We start from the raw sequence: 19,936 nt of genomic DNA on the forward strand, positions 1-19,936 counted from the left end.
CAAAACTAGGAGAAATATCATGAAATTACAAGGACTTCTAAAACAGTGCTAAAATTTCCCTATCGGAATTTCTGAAGAAATCCTTGTGGAGGTATTAATTTCTAAATAAATTTTAACTACATATAAGATCCATATGCGTCCAGTAAGAATCTTCAGAATTTCGCGTAAAAGATTTGTATTGACATTTTCGAATGAGTGTAATCAGTATTGTACCTTTTTATTCCGCCCTAATTAGGGCGGAATCAAAAGATACAAAACTGATTACACTCATTCAAAGAGGGTTTTCCGCTTAGAGGGTTCGAAAAGTCGGTACAAGACTGTTTTGACAGTTCTGCACTACATACATGTGGCAAACTCTTAATGGTCGAAAGGGGTACAATACAACATAAAGTTTTGATCTAATTCCCGTCGTACGAAGCACCGACCAATGATGATCGAATATTTTCATGCACCGTGCTTAAATCCTCATGGTCAATTCAATACCAAACCACAAATACATAAATTAACTTTTAACTAATGTAATGGTTCGTTGTAAAACTACAACAATTTCATTAAAATAATAAGATTAAATTATTATTCCTGGAAGTCTATTTCTATTCTCGGCGCAACATGAGTTCGATTTCCGGTATACACTATGGCACATAGGACGGACAAACATTTTAAAACAAACCTATTTGTATACTCGGAAAATTGGTCAAATCCTTATCCTTCACAATGCCTAATATGTTTTGTAAATTAATGCTTCTAAAAACTTCTAAAGATCTTCGAAGTTAAAATAGGTGTACCTGTATTATAACAAACAAAACATATTAAGCAATCATTTTACCCACAAGAAGATAGTGCACCGAATAATTGTGTATCTGTAGTTGTGAAATACTATGCTTCATGCGCATAACAACCACACACACACATATGTTTGCATCCTCCCTGTGACGAAGAAAACATGTTTATTTACATTTCACCGATAAAAACACTAATATTTATTTGATTAATTGAGCAGCTATTGCTGAATTCTGCAGCAGTACAATCAAACGTTGGAGTGCCACAGAGCTTTTGTGCGGTGTGAATTGTTGTTCAATAATCAATTAGTGAACCGTGCGGACTGAAAATTGAACAGTGAAACCATTTCGCTAACTGCTGCTTTGGTGCGATTTGCTTCGGCATATGCCAATCGAGAGGAAAACGACAACTCGTAAGTTGAGTGAAATTTAAATGTGAAATTTAGAGATTTATTCGATTTCCAATGCTATAGAGGCTGTTTTTCGATAACGTGCCTCTGGAGCCGGCCTTCTGACCATATGACGAAGTAAATTTTTACCCTATTCGAAAACTGTTTTATTCATACAAACGATCAAAAAACGATCAACGATCAATTCTGACTATACATGTCAATGGTTGCTCCTCCGTGATTGATCTGAACTGGTATCAGTTGCACTGTGATCCAACTGAATAAGGGGCTGGGACATTCCACTTATTCTCAAAGTGCAATTTTAGCAGCTCATGCATATTTGGTCAATAACGGCGCCGGCCAAGTCCTTATAGTCAGCTGGGAAGGGAAAGGAATGTTAGAGTGTACTGGTTGTTGCTACTAGAGACCGAGAGCACTCTGCGTCCCACAACCCGCACGGACTGGGGTATTTGTTAGACGGAAAGGATGGGAGATCTGGGAGTCACCGTTGGGTCGGTGATGCGATCCATGGATAGGGTTATTTATAGTGTTCGTGATAGATTGTGTGGTGAATAAGGTGAATAAGGTCAAGCGGCACAGCACGCTTTGGTTGCATAACTTATAGGCGTTATATATACACTGTGCTGTGAGTGGAAGTTGGAAGGGAGGGAAACGACTTTTTTCAATTCGTTTCTGGTTCTAGCGATGGCTATGAACATATGAATATACATGAGTTGTATATGTAGAGAAGAGAGAGCGAGAGAAAGTGGATAGAAAGATACAAAGTAGGATGAAAAGGGACGGGCCAAGGATTGAACCCATGACCTTCTGCATATGAATCAGAAGCGATAGCCACTAGACCACCAAGCCCGTCGAAAAAAAAAAACTGTTTTATTCATACAAACCATGTAAAAACTCTGTGGATTTTACTTCTAAGTAGACGCAAAACTTCGCTATTTTTTATACAATTAATTAGTCACAATCTGTTCTTGTCAGCTGATGGGCGCTTAGCTTTTCCAATACCCGTCTGAATTCTTCCTCTCGACCTACTTTAGGTTTAGGTCTCCTATGATGGTCTTGACGTTGTGGTTTGGTCTGCGATCGCACTGCTCCCGATCAAGTTGAGAGATCAGCATTTCCACGTACCGAGTGTCCAATCGCAAATATGTTCCTGTCGATGATGGGGACGTTCCTATTTGATCTGGTTCTAATTTCTTCACGCTGCTGATAATTTTACGACTGGTTTGCAGTGACACCAATCCATCTAGGGAATTGGACAAATCTTCCTGGGAGCCACGGGTTTTGCATTGGCATTTCCTCTAAATACAGTGCTAAATAGGCTTACCCGCCAGTCTCCACTGGGGTTGGTGTTTTTAATGGACGCCTAATAGATAGTATTTTACCTGGGAACCCTATAAGGCGCTGTCCATAAGCTACGTAGACTCGTTTTTGATCATCTGAGATCCTTCTAGACGTTTGTCTATACAACATTTTTAAAATTCATAAGAAACGTACACTTCGGCGAGACTCTTCTTTCCATTTGAGTTTTCGTAGTTTATTGACGGACCCTATATTCTAAAAACTGTTGTATAAACGTATAAGGCTGACGGAGATGAAGTTCTACTGAACATAAGCTCGGCAAAGCTAGACTGCAGCCATCAAGGAATCAATTTATTTAGTCAAACAGTCAAATCATATGATACCCATGTTGAACGTAATACTAAAATCACAAGCAATCCGCTGCTCACAGGAAAATTCCATTAGGATACTTTAATGAAATTACACGAAAATCAAATCAGCGCCGCTAGCTAATTAGCATCGCCCACCAGCAGCATCATCGTTGCCCTGGGCTGGAGGCGTAATGCACTCCGAGGTCTCTTTCCATTCACTTCGCAAATTCTGCCTTTCAGTAAACGACCAACATGCGTTTCGTAAGAAAGCACCGAGGAACCAAGCCGGCACCTAAATCCACCTTGGTACTCACTCACTCCGGCGGTGGTGTATGCTCAGAAGGAATTATTTCGTCGTCCCAAAAACCAGCACTCGGAGTGGGCGTCGAGTCGAGGCTCTGTAATTCTGACTAATTAATTTTAATCTCGGCTTTTGGTGATAGCGCGGGGACGAGACGTGAAAGAAACGATGTAACTTATGCGATAACTGAGCTTCCTCTGCACAGCTGAGAAGGTGTACCAAGACTAGGTGTCAGTCGTTGGCGGTAAACTACATTTGGAGACGACACGTCGCGACGGCGTCACAAAGCTCAACGTGGTTCAACAAATGCAATCTACTTTGAGGTTTCTATTGATTTTCCCAAAACTAATCGACCTCGTCGCGAAGTAGATGTACTTCACAAGCTAGTTTTATACATAGTAACAAGTCAGCAGTTCGGGTTCCCACCGTGCAGTAACGGAACCAACCAACCGAACACCATCTGCAACCAGCAGCGGTTCCACCCGGGGTTTCTCCGTTATCTACAAGTCTAATCACCTTTTCGTGATTCAATTAGAAGGCCACCGCCAACCAAAGCGCCAGAATAAGCAAAGTGGTGTCGCTTCGTCGACGCTTCCAAAATACACATACATACTTACGCAGACCGTGAGCAGAGCGCCCAACAAGCGACAAACAAGGGGCTCAATGTCCAGGCACGATTCGCCCATTAAAGCGTGTCTTTTCGCCATCAACCAGCAACCGTCAAATATATCGAGTGTTGGGTGCGTGATTGTGGTGGTGGGGGGGTCATTTTGAGGTTCTTAGGATGCGATGGAAGGACGAACGCCGCCACCACCGCCGGCGCGCCGGGTCGATGGGACACAATCAGCCGAAAGTGCTATCGGGAATTTTTTGGTATATTGCTACCAACAGTGATAAAAAAGGCTAACAACAGCGCAGTCCAGGCTAGGCAAACGGAGAAAATAAGTTATTTCACGTGACCGAAGAGCAGCGGTCGTTACTTTTCGTATGCCTTAATTGAAGGATTTTTTTTATCGGGCTAAATTATGGGCGTTCAAAAATTGATGAAAAATTTAGGACAGAGATTAGGTCGTACATAAAATGGGAATGGATACTGAAGAACGTGAGATTAGATAGTTAGAATTCCGGGGAAGTCGCAAATTCGCGTGACTACGACTCAGGAATAATATAGGATCATAGCGAAATTTGACAAAGAATGAACTGGAGTGTATTCCTGAAGAGATTTTAGTGACATCATCCTTCAATGAAGCCCAATAACATTTTTTATGAACTTATTCTCTAGATCCTTATTTGATTTATAGTATGATTCTTGTCGAATGCACAAAAATCCTTCTTGGTAAAATTCAGACGTTATCTTTTCCGAAATACTTTTGCAATATAATAAGTTTAGTACAGGGGTTCCCAACCTTTTTGAGGTGGCGACCCCCTTTAAGAATTATCGAAACCCAATGATTTTTTTTTGAAAAAAAAAAATTTGAATTAAATGAACGAAACCGAGTTTTTTTTGGGTACAGTGACGTAGCCAGAAACTTACTGTGGGAGGGGTTTTCGACGGTCAATGATACGTTTTTTACACTCACATTTCGTAAGCAATAATGATATCATGTGTACATTCAATTTGAGTTATAGCTGAAGGATAGCGACGCAGCCGAAAATTTTTTCTACTGAAGGCGTTTTATACTGAAAATTTGTTCCTAAAATTTTGGCAAGGCGGTTTACAAAAATGAAAATTGGTGTAATTTGCACAAAATATAATAAAAATTTAACAAGTTTTTGGTAACATCGCGGCCCCCTTGGACTGGCTTCACGGCCCCCAGGGGGGCGCGGACCACCGGTTGGGAACCCGTGGTTTAGTAAGTTGAGGAATAAGACAAGCTTAAACTTGATTGACCGCCCGCAGTAGCTTATCCAGTATCGTCAAATTAGCTACACTCACCAATGGGATAGCCGGGGAGGTATGTGGGTAGGGGGAGGGAAGTGATGATTTCAATCGCTTGTGGCCTGTTGAGTCCTATGCGAATATCGGACTGCTGGTGGTAAATGTTTATTTTTGGCACAGAGTTCACGCATTGGTGCATGTATACCAGGAGTAAAGTGATGAAGATTAATTTTAGGAATGTTTTCTGCTGGAATCATGAGAGTAAAGAGGACTAACTCGATTAATACCTGGAGAATGCCTAATGAAATCCCTGGAGAATTTATTGCAGAAATATCTAAGAAAATATTGAACTAAGCCTTAGGATTTTTAAATTGAAACTCTTAAAAATCTAAAAAAAAATCATGAGCCAACCATCATACCCCGTCATTTGAACTTGTGCTGCAAACAATTATGTGACACGAACTGTTTATGACTTGCTCATCCGACAGTTCGGTAAATTTGCAAGTGATTAGGTGAAATGTGAAGATGGTGACCATGGAGAAATACAAGGAGCTGAAGAAGCAAGAGCAACGACAGGATGGATCAATGGAAGGCATCACGCGTCTAGTGCAGGACTTTCAGAAAGCCGATATCGATGTTTGCCTGGAGATCCCGTAAAAGGCCACGAAGACATTCTGCAGTGTTCATCGGAAAATTGAACTGGTTTTCTATGGTGAAGACAGTACTGAAATAAAAACAGCTGAACAAATCGGGTTAGAAAGAGAAAAACGAAAGAAGCTCCTTCAAGACTCGCTGTACAAGGTTCGAAGTAACGACTGCGTTGATTCCAAGGAAGGAGTAGACACGTCGAACTCGAACAAACTCGTACATCGAGAGGGCCGACCCAAAAAACGCAATGCGATCGGCATCACAAACAAATTTCCAAGGAAGATTCCTTCTGGCTCAGGATGCGTTGCCTGTTGACACTAACGCACTCACAAAAGAAAAGCAGCAGGCCTACCTTGCCGCATGCGGATCCCCTGTTTGATTCAGCTGTAATTTCAAGATAATGTGGGCAAAATTCATCCAGTGTCCTGTGTGAAACTATGAGATATCAAGCTTCCGAGCTTCGGTTGAAGAATCAAGGACTGAAGTAGCTTTTGAGATGTACCTTCCGAAGTCTGATCCATAACAACCAGCAACTGACAGATGTCACTTGCTGATCTTCAACCACCGACGAGTCATTACATGAGCAGAACTTGGTGGAACTAACGAGCGACAACTAAGAGGTAACTTGAAAGAAGTTGGTGAAAAAAAAAATACAAGAACAAGACGGTCATCATGAAGGCCCACATCGACGCGTTGCTCGCAGTTAAGCCGAAGCACGGAGCAAACTGCGAGACGTTAAACCACATTGTTCGACAATATCGTGCTGATGTTTAACAAGATAGGGGAGAAAACGTCCAACTGGTTGACTACTCACCTGGGAGATGCACCACAACAGTAAAGACGTCTCGAAGTACGACGATTCGATTGTGGAATCAATGCGCATTGCTGCAATCGATAGTTCCCGCAAAGGTTCACGGAGTTGATAGATGATCTAGATTCTTAACGGCGTACACCTCGTCTCAGTCCCAGCGGAATTGCTTGTTTTGCGGAGATTCGTACCTTCTATGATTTAAATACAGTAAACTGCAGAACAATAATGTGGCTCACCGTGTGGAAGAAATCAACAGAAAAGACTCTGTACAAACTGTCTAGCAGCAGAGAATTTCGCTGGTGCATCCAGGTTGGTTTACTCACTGTAATGTGAGCAAAAATGTTGCGGTATTTCGACAGGTCGTCGAGAAGCGGCAAACAAGCGAAGCAGGATCTAATGGTCCTGCTAATCCCCTGTCCACAAGCGAAAACCGACCAAATTCAGCTCGAGCATTCGTTCGAAAGCACACTGCCAGATACGTTCATTCAACCAGCCATACTAACACAACCCACAACATCATACCCGATGATTAGCACACAAAACTTTTACCCAGTGGTTGGTTACTGACCCACAACCTCCAGCTTCCCTTAAAGCTCTGAATCATAGTTCGACAACGGTCTCAGGTCATTTGGCTGAACGCCATTTGGCCGAATGCCGTTTGGCCAAACGCCATTTGACCGAATGCCGAACTGAAGTGATCATGCTACTGATTCAAAGAAGGAATAATCTTTGATAAAGTATTGGCAGTTTCAATGCCAACGAATCCCTCAATGTCAAAACTAGAAAGAATAGCCTATGATTAAAAGATGATCATATTGGTAGTTAGAATGTCAAAAAATCATTCGTACATGATTCGGCCAATTGGCATTCGGCCAAATGGCGTTCGGCCAAATGGCGTTCGGCCAAACGACATTCGACCAAATGGCCGGACCCCCTCTACAATATGCCAAAAGCGCTGTCTTTGGCAACATCACCCTCGCCAGAAAGTCCCTTGATTCGGAGTGTTCGGAGGGAGTTCTGCTAGCTGGCCACGAGAAGCAAAGCTTTCTGAAGATGCTAGCGCAAGGTTGTAGCAGTGCGGTGATCTTCAACCAAGCCAGTTCTCCTCGATTGACAAGCTCAAGCAATTACACGACTTGCTGAAAATTACACAAACCAGTGCAAATAGAATTGCTGGAGATTCTCTCGAAAAAAAAGCTAGCTAGCTCTACATTCGGAGAGCCTGATTTTATAGACATGATAATCAGGGCGAAGTTCTACTTTGACCTCCTGCGTCTGTGTCTGCTAAGCTACAATGTTCAAACATTCCCATCCGTGATTTTAGGAGATCTTCTATAGCGCAGTATGTACTAAGAATCCACAAGCCCCCACAATTTCGCAAGTTTATGGAACTCTTATATGACCTAATTAAGCCAAATAAGAGTAATGCTAACAAGTTAGAACACGTATGTTACTGATGTTGATTTTATGTAGCACTTTTTTTATACTTTGCTGAATGCTAATAGATATTAATTGGTGAGCTTGTTCCATAATTATTATTAACATTAATATTAAAAATCTAAGAAAAACTAATATTAGTTGACCGGACCAGACCAAGAAACGAACTTCACCCTAAGAACAAAACCTCAGTTTTGTTCAATCACACGTACCTTGCAAAAACTGCTGCTGCTGGGCCACCGCCTGAAGCTGCTGCAGAAGTGTGAGCGACGCCGGCGAGATGGCATCGGCCGCCAGGAAGGGCGTCTGCTGCTGCGGCGGGTTCGGATGGTGGCCGGTGGCCGGCGCGGTCAGCGGCGTCACCGACTGCGTGATCGGCTGATTGATTCCGGCAATGTTCCACAGGTTGGACTGCATCTGCTGCATCCGCTTGGCGTCCTTATCCTTCTGCGTGTCGGCAAACTTGACTACGAGGGGTGCCGAACAGCCTTCCATGGTTTTGCTCTGGTGTAGAGACTGGAATGGAGATGCGAAAATGTGTGAGATTTAGTACTCTGTTGCTAGTCATGGATTATGTTATCTGATTAGTGGAGGATTTATGGCGCCCAACGTCGACGAAACATCAATCTACTTTAACATCTTGTTAAGGAAATCATACGTCGTTTGATTGATGATGATTCGATGAGAAACACAGGTATTTTTACTGTCACCATCCTCCCCGAAAGCCGTCCCACACCGTGACATCACCCAACAATTTTGGTTTAACACTTCGCAACGCTTTGCTCTTTAGTTAGTAGAGGCTCAAACAAGTGACTACGTGTTAATTTCACGCCCAGACGCCTTCCTCCGTGCCGTCGTCGTGGACTAAGCTCGGTAATGGTAATGGTTGTTACCGGGGAGTTCTTATAATCGTTGGAAGATGGCTTCGGTCCTCCGGGGAGGACCCGGCCGAGAGGCAGGGTGTTTATTTGACTTGACGGGCTCGGTGCGGTGATGGCGGCGCTAAAGGAGGTAGCTGAACGACAAAAAAGTACTCCCCCGGGTGACACTTAGACACGGTGACGAAAAGTTTTCACCGCGTCCGACGACGTTGGCGTTGGATGTCTGTCATCACCGCTATCGTCGCCGCCAATAAGCGGTGGACATTAAACCGAAACCGAAATGAGGACGCACATTATCGGTTCGGGTCGGGGGCGGGGGTTTCTCGAACAGGAGAAAGTAATCATCAGCACTGTCTCGGGTGTTGACGATGTTGACTTTGAAGTTAAGCGATGTAAATTATAAAAAGTGCGACGTCAGGTTGTAAGAGCATTTGATGGAAAAAGTTACGTTGAGACGTTTTGAAAGCAATGTTGAAGATTTCTTTGAAAGTTTTGAAAAAATAAGATTAGGAAAGATCCTCAGTCAAATTGAAGATCGTATGCAGCTACATAGAACTATATACAAACAATATTAAATTGCTGTAAATGAATAGATGCACAAGCTTTGTGTTGAAAATTTAGCGAAAAAAGCGAATGATATTAACAATAGTTATTGGATTGCTCTTCTATTACTCAGTCACTGGAACACTGAATCATAATCTAATAACAATTTTATTTGTACATTGTACTGCAACTTGGACCATTTTATTTATTTGTTTTTTTTTCAGCCATAGTTTGAGATTCGAAGATTGCATCAAGCACTCAGGAAACAGTAGAAAGAGTTGGAACAGACGACGTTCGGCTGGATCGGAGGCTTTCAGGTCGGCTCGCAAGACCTACAGAAAAGTTCTCCGGTCTGCCGAACGATCCGGCTGGAAAAACCTTTGTACGAATGTTTCCAGTTTGAGTGAAGTCAGTTGATTAAACAAAATCCTTGCGAAATCTAAGGATTTCCGAGTGAACGAACTGCGTTTGCAAAATGGCGATTTCACACCCTCTGATGAGATAGTTCTGGAATGCCTATTCGGCACACACTTCTCCGGATGTGTGGATATTACATCTTCGAATGAACCTGATGTCTTTTCTTGCAGTTATGATTCTTTAACTTCGGCTCTCAGTATTGTAACTATAGAATCGATTGAGAGGGCTCCTAATAGCTTTGCTCCTTTCAAATCTCCTGGAGCAGATGCAGGGTGTCTACTCATAACTCAAAATAAAATTCCCTGAGTTTTCCAGGTTTTTTCCAGATGAAATTTTGAAAGTTTTGAATTATAAGCTTAAATAAATTATAAAACAACCCAAATATTCTAAAAATTATAAAGGGTGACTTAGGGTATCATCGGCAGGTTTGTTCTCTTCGTCATGAGGGATTCATGCCGGCCAAATTGCCTGAAACTTGATCATATTCAGCTTGGTTGGGAAGGATTTGATGCCAACTCTGAGTTCAACAGGTTTAAAAAAAAAACCATGACGAAGAGAACAAAACTGCCGAAAATACGTAAGTTCCCCGACTCTTCAAAAATTCTTTCAAGATTTCTGTGCATAATTCCTGAAATTTCATCCAAAGTTTATTCCTGACTCTCCGTAGGATTCTTTCACACGAGATATCTGTTTGAGTACGTCCCGATATTTCTTGCAAAGGTTTTCCGATATACTTTCAGAGATTCTCGCTGGATCCCTCCTGAAGATCCATCCAAAATTATTTAAAGTTTGTTCAAGAATGTCATTGGTTGAACCTCGTAGCCATGCGGTTAGAGTCCGGGTGGATGAGGGTTCGATTCCCGCTCCGAGCGATGAAATTTTTCACGAGAATAGCTTCTTATCCGTAGCCACTCCGTGTTAAGTTTCGTTCAATCGATACAGCCGCCGGCTGAAGCCAGTGTCCATGTTTGTTTTAGTGGACATCTATCCATAAACTATTGGACTTTTACGATAGTTTTCCGATATTCCTCTTGTTTTCTTCGCGGAACTTCGTCCGCAGCTGCTTTCAGGATTCCATGAGGTTTTCAGAATTCCTCCTTGGATGTCCTTAATATTTCTTCTCCGGATTATTATTACCTAGAACTTTTTTCGAGATGTCTCATTTTTTTCTCAGTGTTTTCCTGAAGTTCATGTCGAGATATTTTCAGTAACACTTTGCGGAGTTTCTCGCTAGATTTTATTTGAATTCCCTCGAATATTTCTCCATGAATTTCCTATAAGGTATTTCGTAAGTTATCTCAGGAGACATTCTGAGGAAAACCCGTAGAAGAATCCCTGCAATTACTTTGGGAGAAATCCCTAAAGGAGTATGCAGAATCTCGGAACAATATCTGGCAAAGATTCCGGGAAGAATTTTGAGAATAATGCACAGAATATCTGTAAAAACTCTCAGGTGGATCACTGCAAGAAATCCGGTACAACTACAAGAAACACCCTGGCTCTGAAAGAATGCAAGAGAAGAATTCAATGAGAAATATCAGCAATAACTCCTGTGGAAATCCCAGAAGGCACTCTGGGAAAAAATCTTAGGAGAAAATCCAGGGTAAATTAAGAAAAACTCTGAGAGACATCTCATGACCAACATCGGAAGGAATCTTCTGAGAGAAGTTCCAGGAGATACTCCGAGAAAAATCTCAGGTAAAACTTCAAAATAAACCTCGCGAAAACTTTTAACAAACTCCTGTAGGAGACTAGGAAGAACATCTCGAAGAAAGCCCAAAGCAATGGTTTGAAGATATCACAGGAAAAAAAAATGATAGAAATCTCTCCTTAAAAACTCCTTCAGAAACCCTTGGAGGAACTTCAGTAGAAACCCCAGGAATAACTCCTTTAGCAACTCTGAAAGACATTCTGTGAAGATCTTCTGGGGAAGTCCCATGAAGAACACCGGAAGGAATCGGGTAAAATTTCCGTGAGGAGTGCCGAAAGATATTCCACGATTTATCCCGAAAGATATTCTTATAGAGTATTCGGGATAAATTCTGGTGGAAATCCTACGAAGATTTCTTTGAACTTCTGGGAAGAAATAGCATCCCCGTGAAATACTCCAAGGGAAATCGGTTGGAATTCAGGAATCCTGGAAGGAAGCTGGAAGTATACCTTTCCGGAAAAAATACCAAAAAAAGGAATACCAAGAAAAATAGCGTCAAAAATGTGGAAGGAATTTAATAAGAAATCCTGGGAGACATTCCAGGAGGTATTTGTAAAGAAGTTCCAGAAAGAAATTCTGACGGAATTTCTGGAAAAAATCCTTGTAGCGACATTTCTATATGGATTTTTACTACCAGGTTCATACGACCCAATATTTTTTTTTTTTATCGGAGTAAAATTTCCCTGGGTACTCCAGAAATTCCCTGAGTATTCCAGGTTTTTCCCTGTTAAATTAAATCCCCTGAGGATTCCCGGTTTTCCAGGTTTTTCCAGGTAGTAGACACCCTGAGATGGAATATAGGGTATTGTACCATTTGGGCAGGTGTACCTATTTTGGGCACTTGCCGCTATAACTAAGTCAATATCAAACCGATTGATTTGAATTTTTGTTCAGTGTTAGATACTGTACGTGCCTAACTCATCACAAAATTTCAAATCAATCGGTTTGAAATTGACTTAGTTATAGCGGCAAGTGCCCAAAATAGGTACACCTGCCCAAATGGTACAAGACCCTAATCTATTTTGCTTCGGAAAGAAATTGATTATTTCAAACATATTTAAAAAAAAAACACTTGTTTGCAGTTTTGCTACAGGGTATACTCCCAAATCTTGGCGGGATATTACTGTGAAGTTTATTGCAAAAGTGTGTCGTGTGTCGAATGAAAAAGCAGAGTTTCAGACCTATCAGTTTGACCGCTTTTCTTCTGAAATGCTAAGAACGCATTGTGGATCATCACATCCGTGATGTTCATCTGGCCAACGTGCCTCTTCAAGTAAACCAACATGCCTTCCAATCTGGTAAGTCCATTGTGACTCTTTTACACAAGGTTGTTTACGATATCGAGAAAGCATTCGCTCAAAAGCAATCTTGTTTGGGTGTTTTCTTAGATATCGAGGGTGCCTTTGACAATGTGCCTTTCGATGCCATATTGGAAGCCGCACGGTGTCATGGTATATCTCCAATGATTTCCAATTGGATTCATCAAATGCTCAAAAACCGATATCTCTTCTCGACATTGCGTCCAGCAGCGATTAGGAAATTGAGTGCTTGTGGATGCCCCCAAGGGGGAGTCTTATCACCACTTTTGTGGAAACTCGTAGCAGATACGTTATTGAGGCAACTCAATAAAAGCGTTTTTCCTACGTACGGTTTTGTCAACGACTACCTAACCATTGTTAGTTGGTAAAAGCATCGCACCCAGATAATTGAGGGTTGGTGTCGCTAATATGGCCTTTCGGTTAATCGGAGTAAAACATCTATTGTTATTTTTAAGGTAAGGCGGAACCGTTATGGCGTTCAACCTTTGCGTCTCTTTGATTCTGAAATCTATGTGACTGAACAGGTAAAGAACGTTGGAGTTATCCTTGATTCCAAGCTTTCCTACACTGCCTCCCTAAAGCCTATCCAGTTTCCATATTCTATATCCTTCATCTGATGAACAACTCTAGAGCCCAGTGTTAATGATTACATTACCATACAAATAAAAAATACATTTTTACCAATCGACTGTGAATATATTTGCGATTCCTGACAAGTGCTTGTCTACTTCATCCTCAGGAAAAACAGCAATAACGAATAATCATAACAAACGATATCGCCCGGAGCAGGGTCTCCACCAGCAGCAAAAAAGCAAACGATAAAAAATTATAACAATCGTTTCACCCCAACCCTCCAACGACGACGACGACGCGTCCGTGTTTTCCTCGCCACAGTCTTGCACTTCGATTTGGAGCGCGAGGTGTAAATCGACACTTTCTTTCGACGTCCTTGCTCGCTGTTGTGCTCACTCGCGTCGTACCCATCGACAACAACAAACCCATAGTCATAAACGATTTTCATTGTTATTGATGTTTTGCATATCGTTGTTGTGGGAAAATGGTTTTCCTCCTCCAAGAGAGAGAGAGAGAAAGCGTAATGTAGGGGTGATGAAATTCGATTTAAATATGCCACCGTCACCGACCGTCGCCATTAGGGATGAAGTGCGATTTCAAAAGTCTCTTGAGTCGATTGTTGGTGTTTTTTTAGTGGACGACAACGACGGCGGACCAAATCGTCGTCGTCAACAATTGAAAATAAGGATCCCCGAAACGGTGAAATAATGAGTCTGGTGATTATTTCGGGCTCTTCAACAACATCTTGTCGGAGAGGGCAACGAGAGCCGAACTCAACGTTTTGTTATGACCACCTCGGTCTAATGGGATTCAGATTCGGCTATCGCAAATGAGCGCTTCTACGATAAGTTTGTAAGCTATTGCTACAATATGCTATTCGTATTCGTTGTTTTTTTTTCGGACGATGAAGGTGACAGATTAATTAAATGTGTTACCTTTTCTCCTCAGACGGTTGAGAGACGATAAACAAAGTCATTCATTTTGAAAATAAATGGAATTTTGAAACACTACAAAAACAACATGAAACGAGCTCACCACAATGTAACTTATTGTCGCTTTATTACGCAATATCGACTCAGCTTGGCTTTTATACACATTCAGCAACACGATATTCTCAACCGTCAATATTCGTGTGGGTTAGGCACGAGCACAATGATCTCGATGTTCATGGATCGATTCCAGTCTGCATCATTTTACGATTTTTCTGCTATTTCCATAAGTTTATCTTATGTTATTAGGTCATAACAAGCATCATCAGTTTTCATAAGACATACTTATGACATCCTTCAGGTATCAGGTATCAGTAGATCGGCTCCAGAGGCACGTTCTCCTCCATTTGGGAAATTTGTGAAATCGCCATGAACATGAGCTTTTATCCATCATTTACCTGAGGGAGAAAGGAAGGAAAAAAGGATAGGACAAGAGAAAGGACAGGTAAGGCAATAGGATCGTCATACACGCATAAGAGTTCCACAATGGCTTCAAATAGCGTCCTGAAAAGAGCACTGTGATAGCGCATAAAGCGAAAAGAGAGCCTATAGCTCTTTACCACAGCGTGTCAAGAACAACAGAACGCCCTGAAGATTCAGATTTCTGAAGTCAGTTTCACATGCTAAGTGTTTTCCGAGTACTCGGAAACGCAGTTGCGCAAAAAGTGGACAGTTACATATCAAATGATACGAAGTTCAATAATCGGATTCACAGCTATCATGTGCAAATGAATCAGCTTGCTGATTCATGTGATGTGATGTGATGTGATAGCTGAGTCGGCAGTGGCCAGTCAATGCTTTGACCAGCATGCTGCAATTCTGCTTTGACAGATTTGTTAGATACTTCGCCACCCCTAGAGATGGCTTAGTATGTACAATACAATTTGGTTTGACGACATGACTCCAAACTATTCCAGTATTGTTTGTGCTGAGTGACAGCCCAGGTGTCAATCTGAAGCTTTACCCAACACTTGGATACCGGAATAGCTGGCTCAGGGCCAATGAAGTCATGTGATGCTCCAGTGCGAGCTAACTCATCAGCCAATTCATTTCCAGCGATGGAAGAATGGCCAGGTACCCATACAAGTTGAACAGCGTTTGCTGAATTCAGCTCCTCGATTTGAGTTCGACAAGCGATAACTTTCTTCGACCTGGAGTTGGCCGAAGCAAGTGCTTTAATAGTAGCCTGGCTATCTGAACAGAAGTATATTACTTTGCCCATTGTGCTGCTGAAGTGCTGAATGTACTCCGCACATAAGAGCAAAGATTTCGGCCTGAAAAACGGTGCAGTGTCTACCAAGTGAGTAAGACTGATACAGCCTTAGCTCACGAGAATAAGCACCAGCACCTGCTCGACCTTCGAAAAGGGAGCCATCAGTGTAACATACGATGCCGTCTGAAATAGAGGCTTTCCACGGACCAGCACGAATCCATTTTAATCGATGTTTTTTAATCTACTTGATATTTTTGTATACTATTCCATTTTATGTGAGAAACCATTTTTTCATACCAAAAGTTCATATTTTGTCTCGACTAACTTTCAAATAGGGCCTATGAAAAAATGACACACAAGCAAATAAAAAATTATAACACGCAAACGGCTTGTTCGATCGGAAAGGTGTCTTCAGCAAAGTAGTAGAATAATATATGGCGGCTCTCAAAAAAATACACATTGAAAAATTTATTTAGTTTTTCTTATGAAAAAACTGAATTTTGTTACTAAAAATAAAATATCTCAAAAAGCTATTTTTTTACCTTCGTGTTTTTTTGTGAGAATAAAGTTCATTCTGTTAGCTATCATCTGTAAAATTTTTATAGTGGTAAAAAAATGTACAAAAAAGTTATGGCACTTTGAACATTTTTGGTTGCGTATTTTTTAGAGTGCATGACGAATTTCCCTCAAACTAGATTTTGGGGTTGGCAGCACCCTCTCAGATTTCAATGGAATTGTGTAGGTATGAAGACTATGTACTTTAAAGCAACGTTGCAAACTTTGTTGGTTTTTTTTTGTTAAGTTTATCTACACTAATATTTGAAAAGGGCTTAAGTTTTTGAGCATTTTTTTATACCAATGTAACTTAAAAATAACATGACCTACAAAAAAAGTGTGGTATGTGTGACTTTAAGGTATTTGTATGAACTTGCAAGTGAAAAATTGAAATATTGAAAAAACGATCACGCTAAAAAAAGCTACAAAATTAATTGAAGTCAATTTGGAATACATGCCCATTTGCGAATCTAAATTAATCCTATTTCGGAGAACCAAACCCCACATTAACCATTAAGAATAAAATTCAAAATGGATCAAAGTAATTAAATTGCTATTATCTGAATCTAACCCAACACAAAATGTTTTTTTTTTTTGAGTCAAACCAATTTTTGGGTATTTTTATACGTGGATTTTCACATATTAATATTGAACATAGCTTTATATGTTTCAATTATAAATCTATCCAATACAAAGAATATAATTTAGGATTCTCTTTTAAACCAGAACACCAGATCTGTTACACAGAAATTCAGAACCAGAAGACGAATTTCAACTTAAAAGTTTCCTTATTCATGGGAGAATCTTTTTTTTAGAATACAATAAATACTTTGCATTAGATAGACTTGTGAACAGGGTGCAAAATGTTCATAGTCATTGACTGAAAACAGCACGAATTTGAATGATTCTGCACCGAATATTCAAAACAAACAAATTCATTTTCGCTCTCCCTCTTCACACAGTCAGTCAATTCGTAGTCATTGAATATGAAGCCGATCGAGAAACATCTTCATAATTACCTACGTTAATGGCTACAATTCCTTCCAAAATCATTCCACAACAATCAAATGGCAAAAGATCTGTGTAAAGCACAGTTAAATGTAATCGAAACGTTAATATTTAATTAGCAATTTAACAATTTGTAAGATGTTTACAAATATTCATTGACTTTCATTCAGTTGACAAACGAGTATCGAGCAGCAGAATATGAATATGCAGGCAAGTGAATGAAAATTGCCGCACGGTGAACTTCAACTCGTCTGCTCGAAAATTTTGCGCCCTGCTTGTGAATCAAACATATGGAGCTATGTTTAATTTAATAGGCTCAGTGTACCAGTTATGGCTATAGTACCTCAAATTCGCCATAGTTGATTTTCAACCTTTAAAGATACAAATCAACAAGAAAAAAATCGTGAACAATAGATCACGATCACAAAAGATGATTGCAATCATTCAAACTTCACAATTTGCTCAAATTATAGTAGAAATTAATCATTTTCCTTAACTTTTCGGCCTCCTTGCACCCTATTTCGCCATAGTGTACCAGTTATGGCAACTCCCATAAGGAATGCATGTAAATAGTGCGAAGTGGAACCCAAATTAACAAATGTGTCCATAACTGGTACAGGGTTCCTATCATTGGCACACGCCGTAATAAATACTAAAAGTAGTTTTGTCTCCGTTTCTATATTTTTCCTGTAAAGTATTGAAACAAATCAATCATTTGACTTATTGTTTACATTCGTCGGTCTTCTTCTTATTTTTGTAGAAATATTTTTTCTTAGGTAGTGCGATAACTGGTACAGGCACCCTATATGAAAATATCTGTAAAAAACGCCCTGGATAAAACTTTTTTTTTCTACCGAAGAGAAACACGCAAAATGATGACATGAAGTATTTGTTGTTAAGAACCGTCCATTAAAGACGTAGCATTTTAGGGTAAGTTTATGATATTGCTAGGGGCCTTCTATTAGGTATGGGAGAATATACTTTAAGAGGGGAGGAGCTGTCAAAAATTTTCCACTAATGCTACCGTGATTTTGAATGCAGCGATATGGTCAAACTCAAACATTACAGAATCTTTGAAAAAGGTACAATAAGGACCGAAACTTCGGGTTAAGTAAACATATAGTTGTTTTTGATTGACCAAATTAGACTGAAATGCCAATTAAAGATATCATCCAACGTACAGTCGATCACCCAAAGAAAGTCAAACTCAAAGCAATAAAACAAGTACGACCACGATTCTCATCAGTCAACGAGATTGAAACTTTTACTACAAATCATTTTATTGCAATAGGTGAATATCATTTAAAATAAAATATCAATGATTTTGCTTTCGGGATGAAATTGATCAGTAAATGAAATACCTTTGCATGTGCCAAAAATATTGTTTCCACCTGAACTAACCACCCCAGAATGCGAAATGCTATGCAAAACTTTAACAAGTTTTCTCAATTTTTTATTATTCAAGTTTGAAACTTAATAAATTTTATGAAAACGCCTTAAAGTATGCACTTTTTATACTGAAAAAGTGATTACTTCCGGAAAAGTGCAATTTTATGTATAAATTTGAATATTTATAAAATTTTTGATGATGAAATCGTGTTTAGCAAATACTTGGCAGCTAAAAGCATCCATTCGAATATTCATTACATGTGCGATACAGCCACGGTAACAAAACTTTGAAAGGGTATTTGAGATTCGCCAAACACGCAATTACGGAAAATATTGAATTTAATACAGAAATATGTGACTAATTGACTGTAAAACATGTAACTCATCATTCAATAATCCTTCAGCCGGATGATGGTCATTTTCTACAAATTGTTTTAAGTTTAAAGCAATATTTTTAACAAATGAAAATGACCCTCACGTCGATCAATTTCACCCGAAATCACGGTACCTCAGAAATGCTTTTCTTCAAAAGTGCCCATCTTGCGATATATGGCAAAATTTTCAATAATTACAAAAATGCATGTTTTGCAAATTGAAATAATTTTTCTTATTTGCACTTTTTTTTACTTTTAAAGCGTCTTGACATTTTTCAATGTTATGAAAGTTCACATGATTATCTAAAAGTCACCCATACATAACTTTTTTTATAGGTAATGTAATTTTTAAGTTATATTGAGTAAAAAACGGTCAAATACATTAGCCCTTTTCAAATATTAGTCTAGATAAATAAAAAAAAACAACGTATGCAATCTTGCTTTAAAATACATAGTCTTTAAACCTAAGAAATTCCACCGGATTCTGAGACAGTTTTGCCAAACCTTTACGGCGAGTTTGCGTGAATTCGTCATGCACTCTAAAAAACACACTACCGAAAATGTTCAAAGTGCCCTAACTTTTTTGTACATTTTTTTACCATTATGAAATTTCTACAGATGGTAGCTAACAGAATGAACTTTATTCTCACAAAATATCACGAAGGTAAAGAAATAGCTTTTTGAGATATTTTATTTTTAGTAACAAAATACAGTTTTTTTAGAAGAAAAACTAAATAAATTTTTCAATGTGTATTTTTCTGAGAGCCACCATTTATTAATCTACAACTTTGCCGAAGAGAGTTTTCCGATCAAACAAGCAGTTTCAGAGATATGATTTTTCATTTGCATGTGTTCCATTTTTTCATAGGCCCTATTTGAAAGTTAGTCGTGACTCCATAAAAAGTTTCAATATGAAAAAATGGTTATTTATATTGATTAAAACAGCTGTGCAAAATTATATGCAAATCAAAAATGCAATATTAAAAAAAATGGATTTTTTTCGTGCTGCTTCGTGTAAAGCCTCAATACTTCTTTCCAGATATCCAGATG

The 19,936-nt window shown here is 39.7% G+C and overlaps 1 protein-coding gene across 13 annotated transcripts in view; it reads right to left on the bottom strand.

The window, feature by feature from the left end:
- LOC115262131 (CUGBP Elav-like family member 2) overlaps positions 1–19,936 on the bottom strand; it is a 1,100,715-nt gene that overhangs the window by 45,500 nt on the left and 1,035,279 nt on the right. For all 13 annotated transcript variants that reach the window (XM_062849221.1, XM_062849222.1, XM_062849220.1 and 10 more), the window contains one exon: positions 8,127–8,430. In XM_062849221.1, coding sequence (XP_062705205.1) covers positions 8,127–8,430 — 304 coding nt within the window. The remainder of the gene's footprint in view (positions 1–8,126; positions 8,431–19,936) is intronic.

The sequence above is a fragment of the Aedes albopictus genome, chromosome 2 (genome assembly GCF_035046485.1).
Source record: "Aedes albopictus strain Foshan chromosome 2, AalbF5, whole genome shotgun sequence".
Taxonomy (NCBI): Eukaryota; Metazoa; Arthropoda; class Insecta; order Diptera; family Culicidae; genus Aedes; species Aedes albopictus.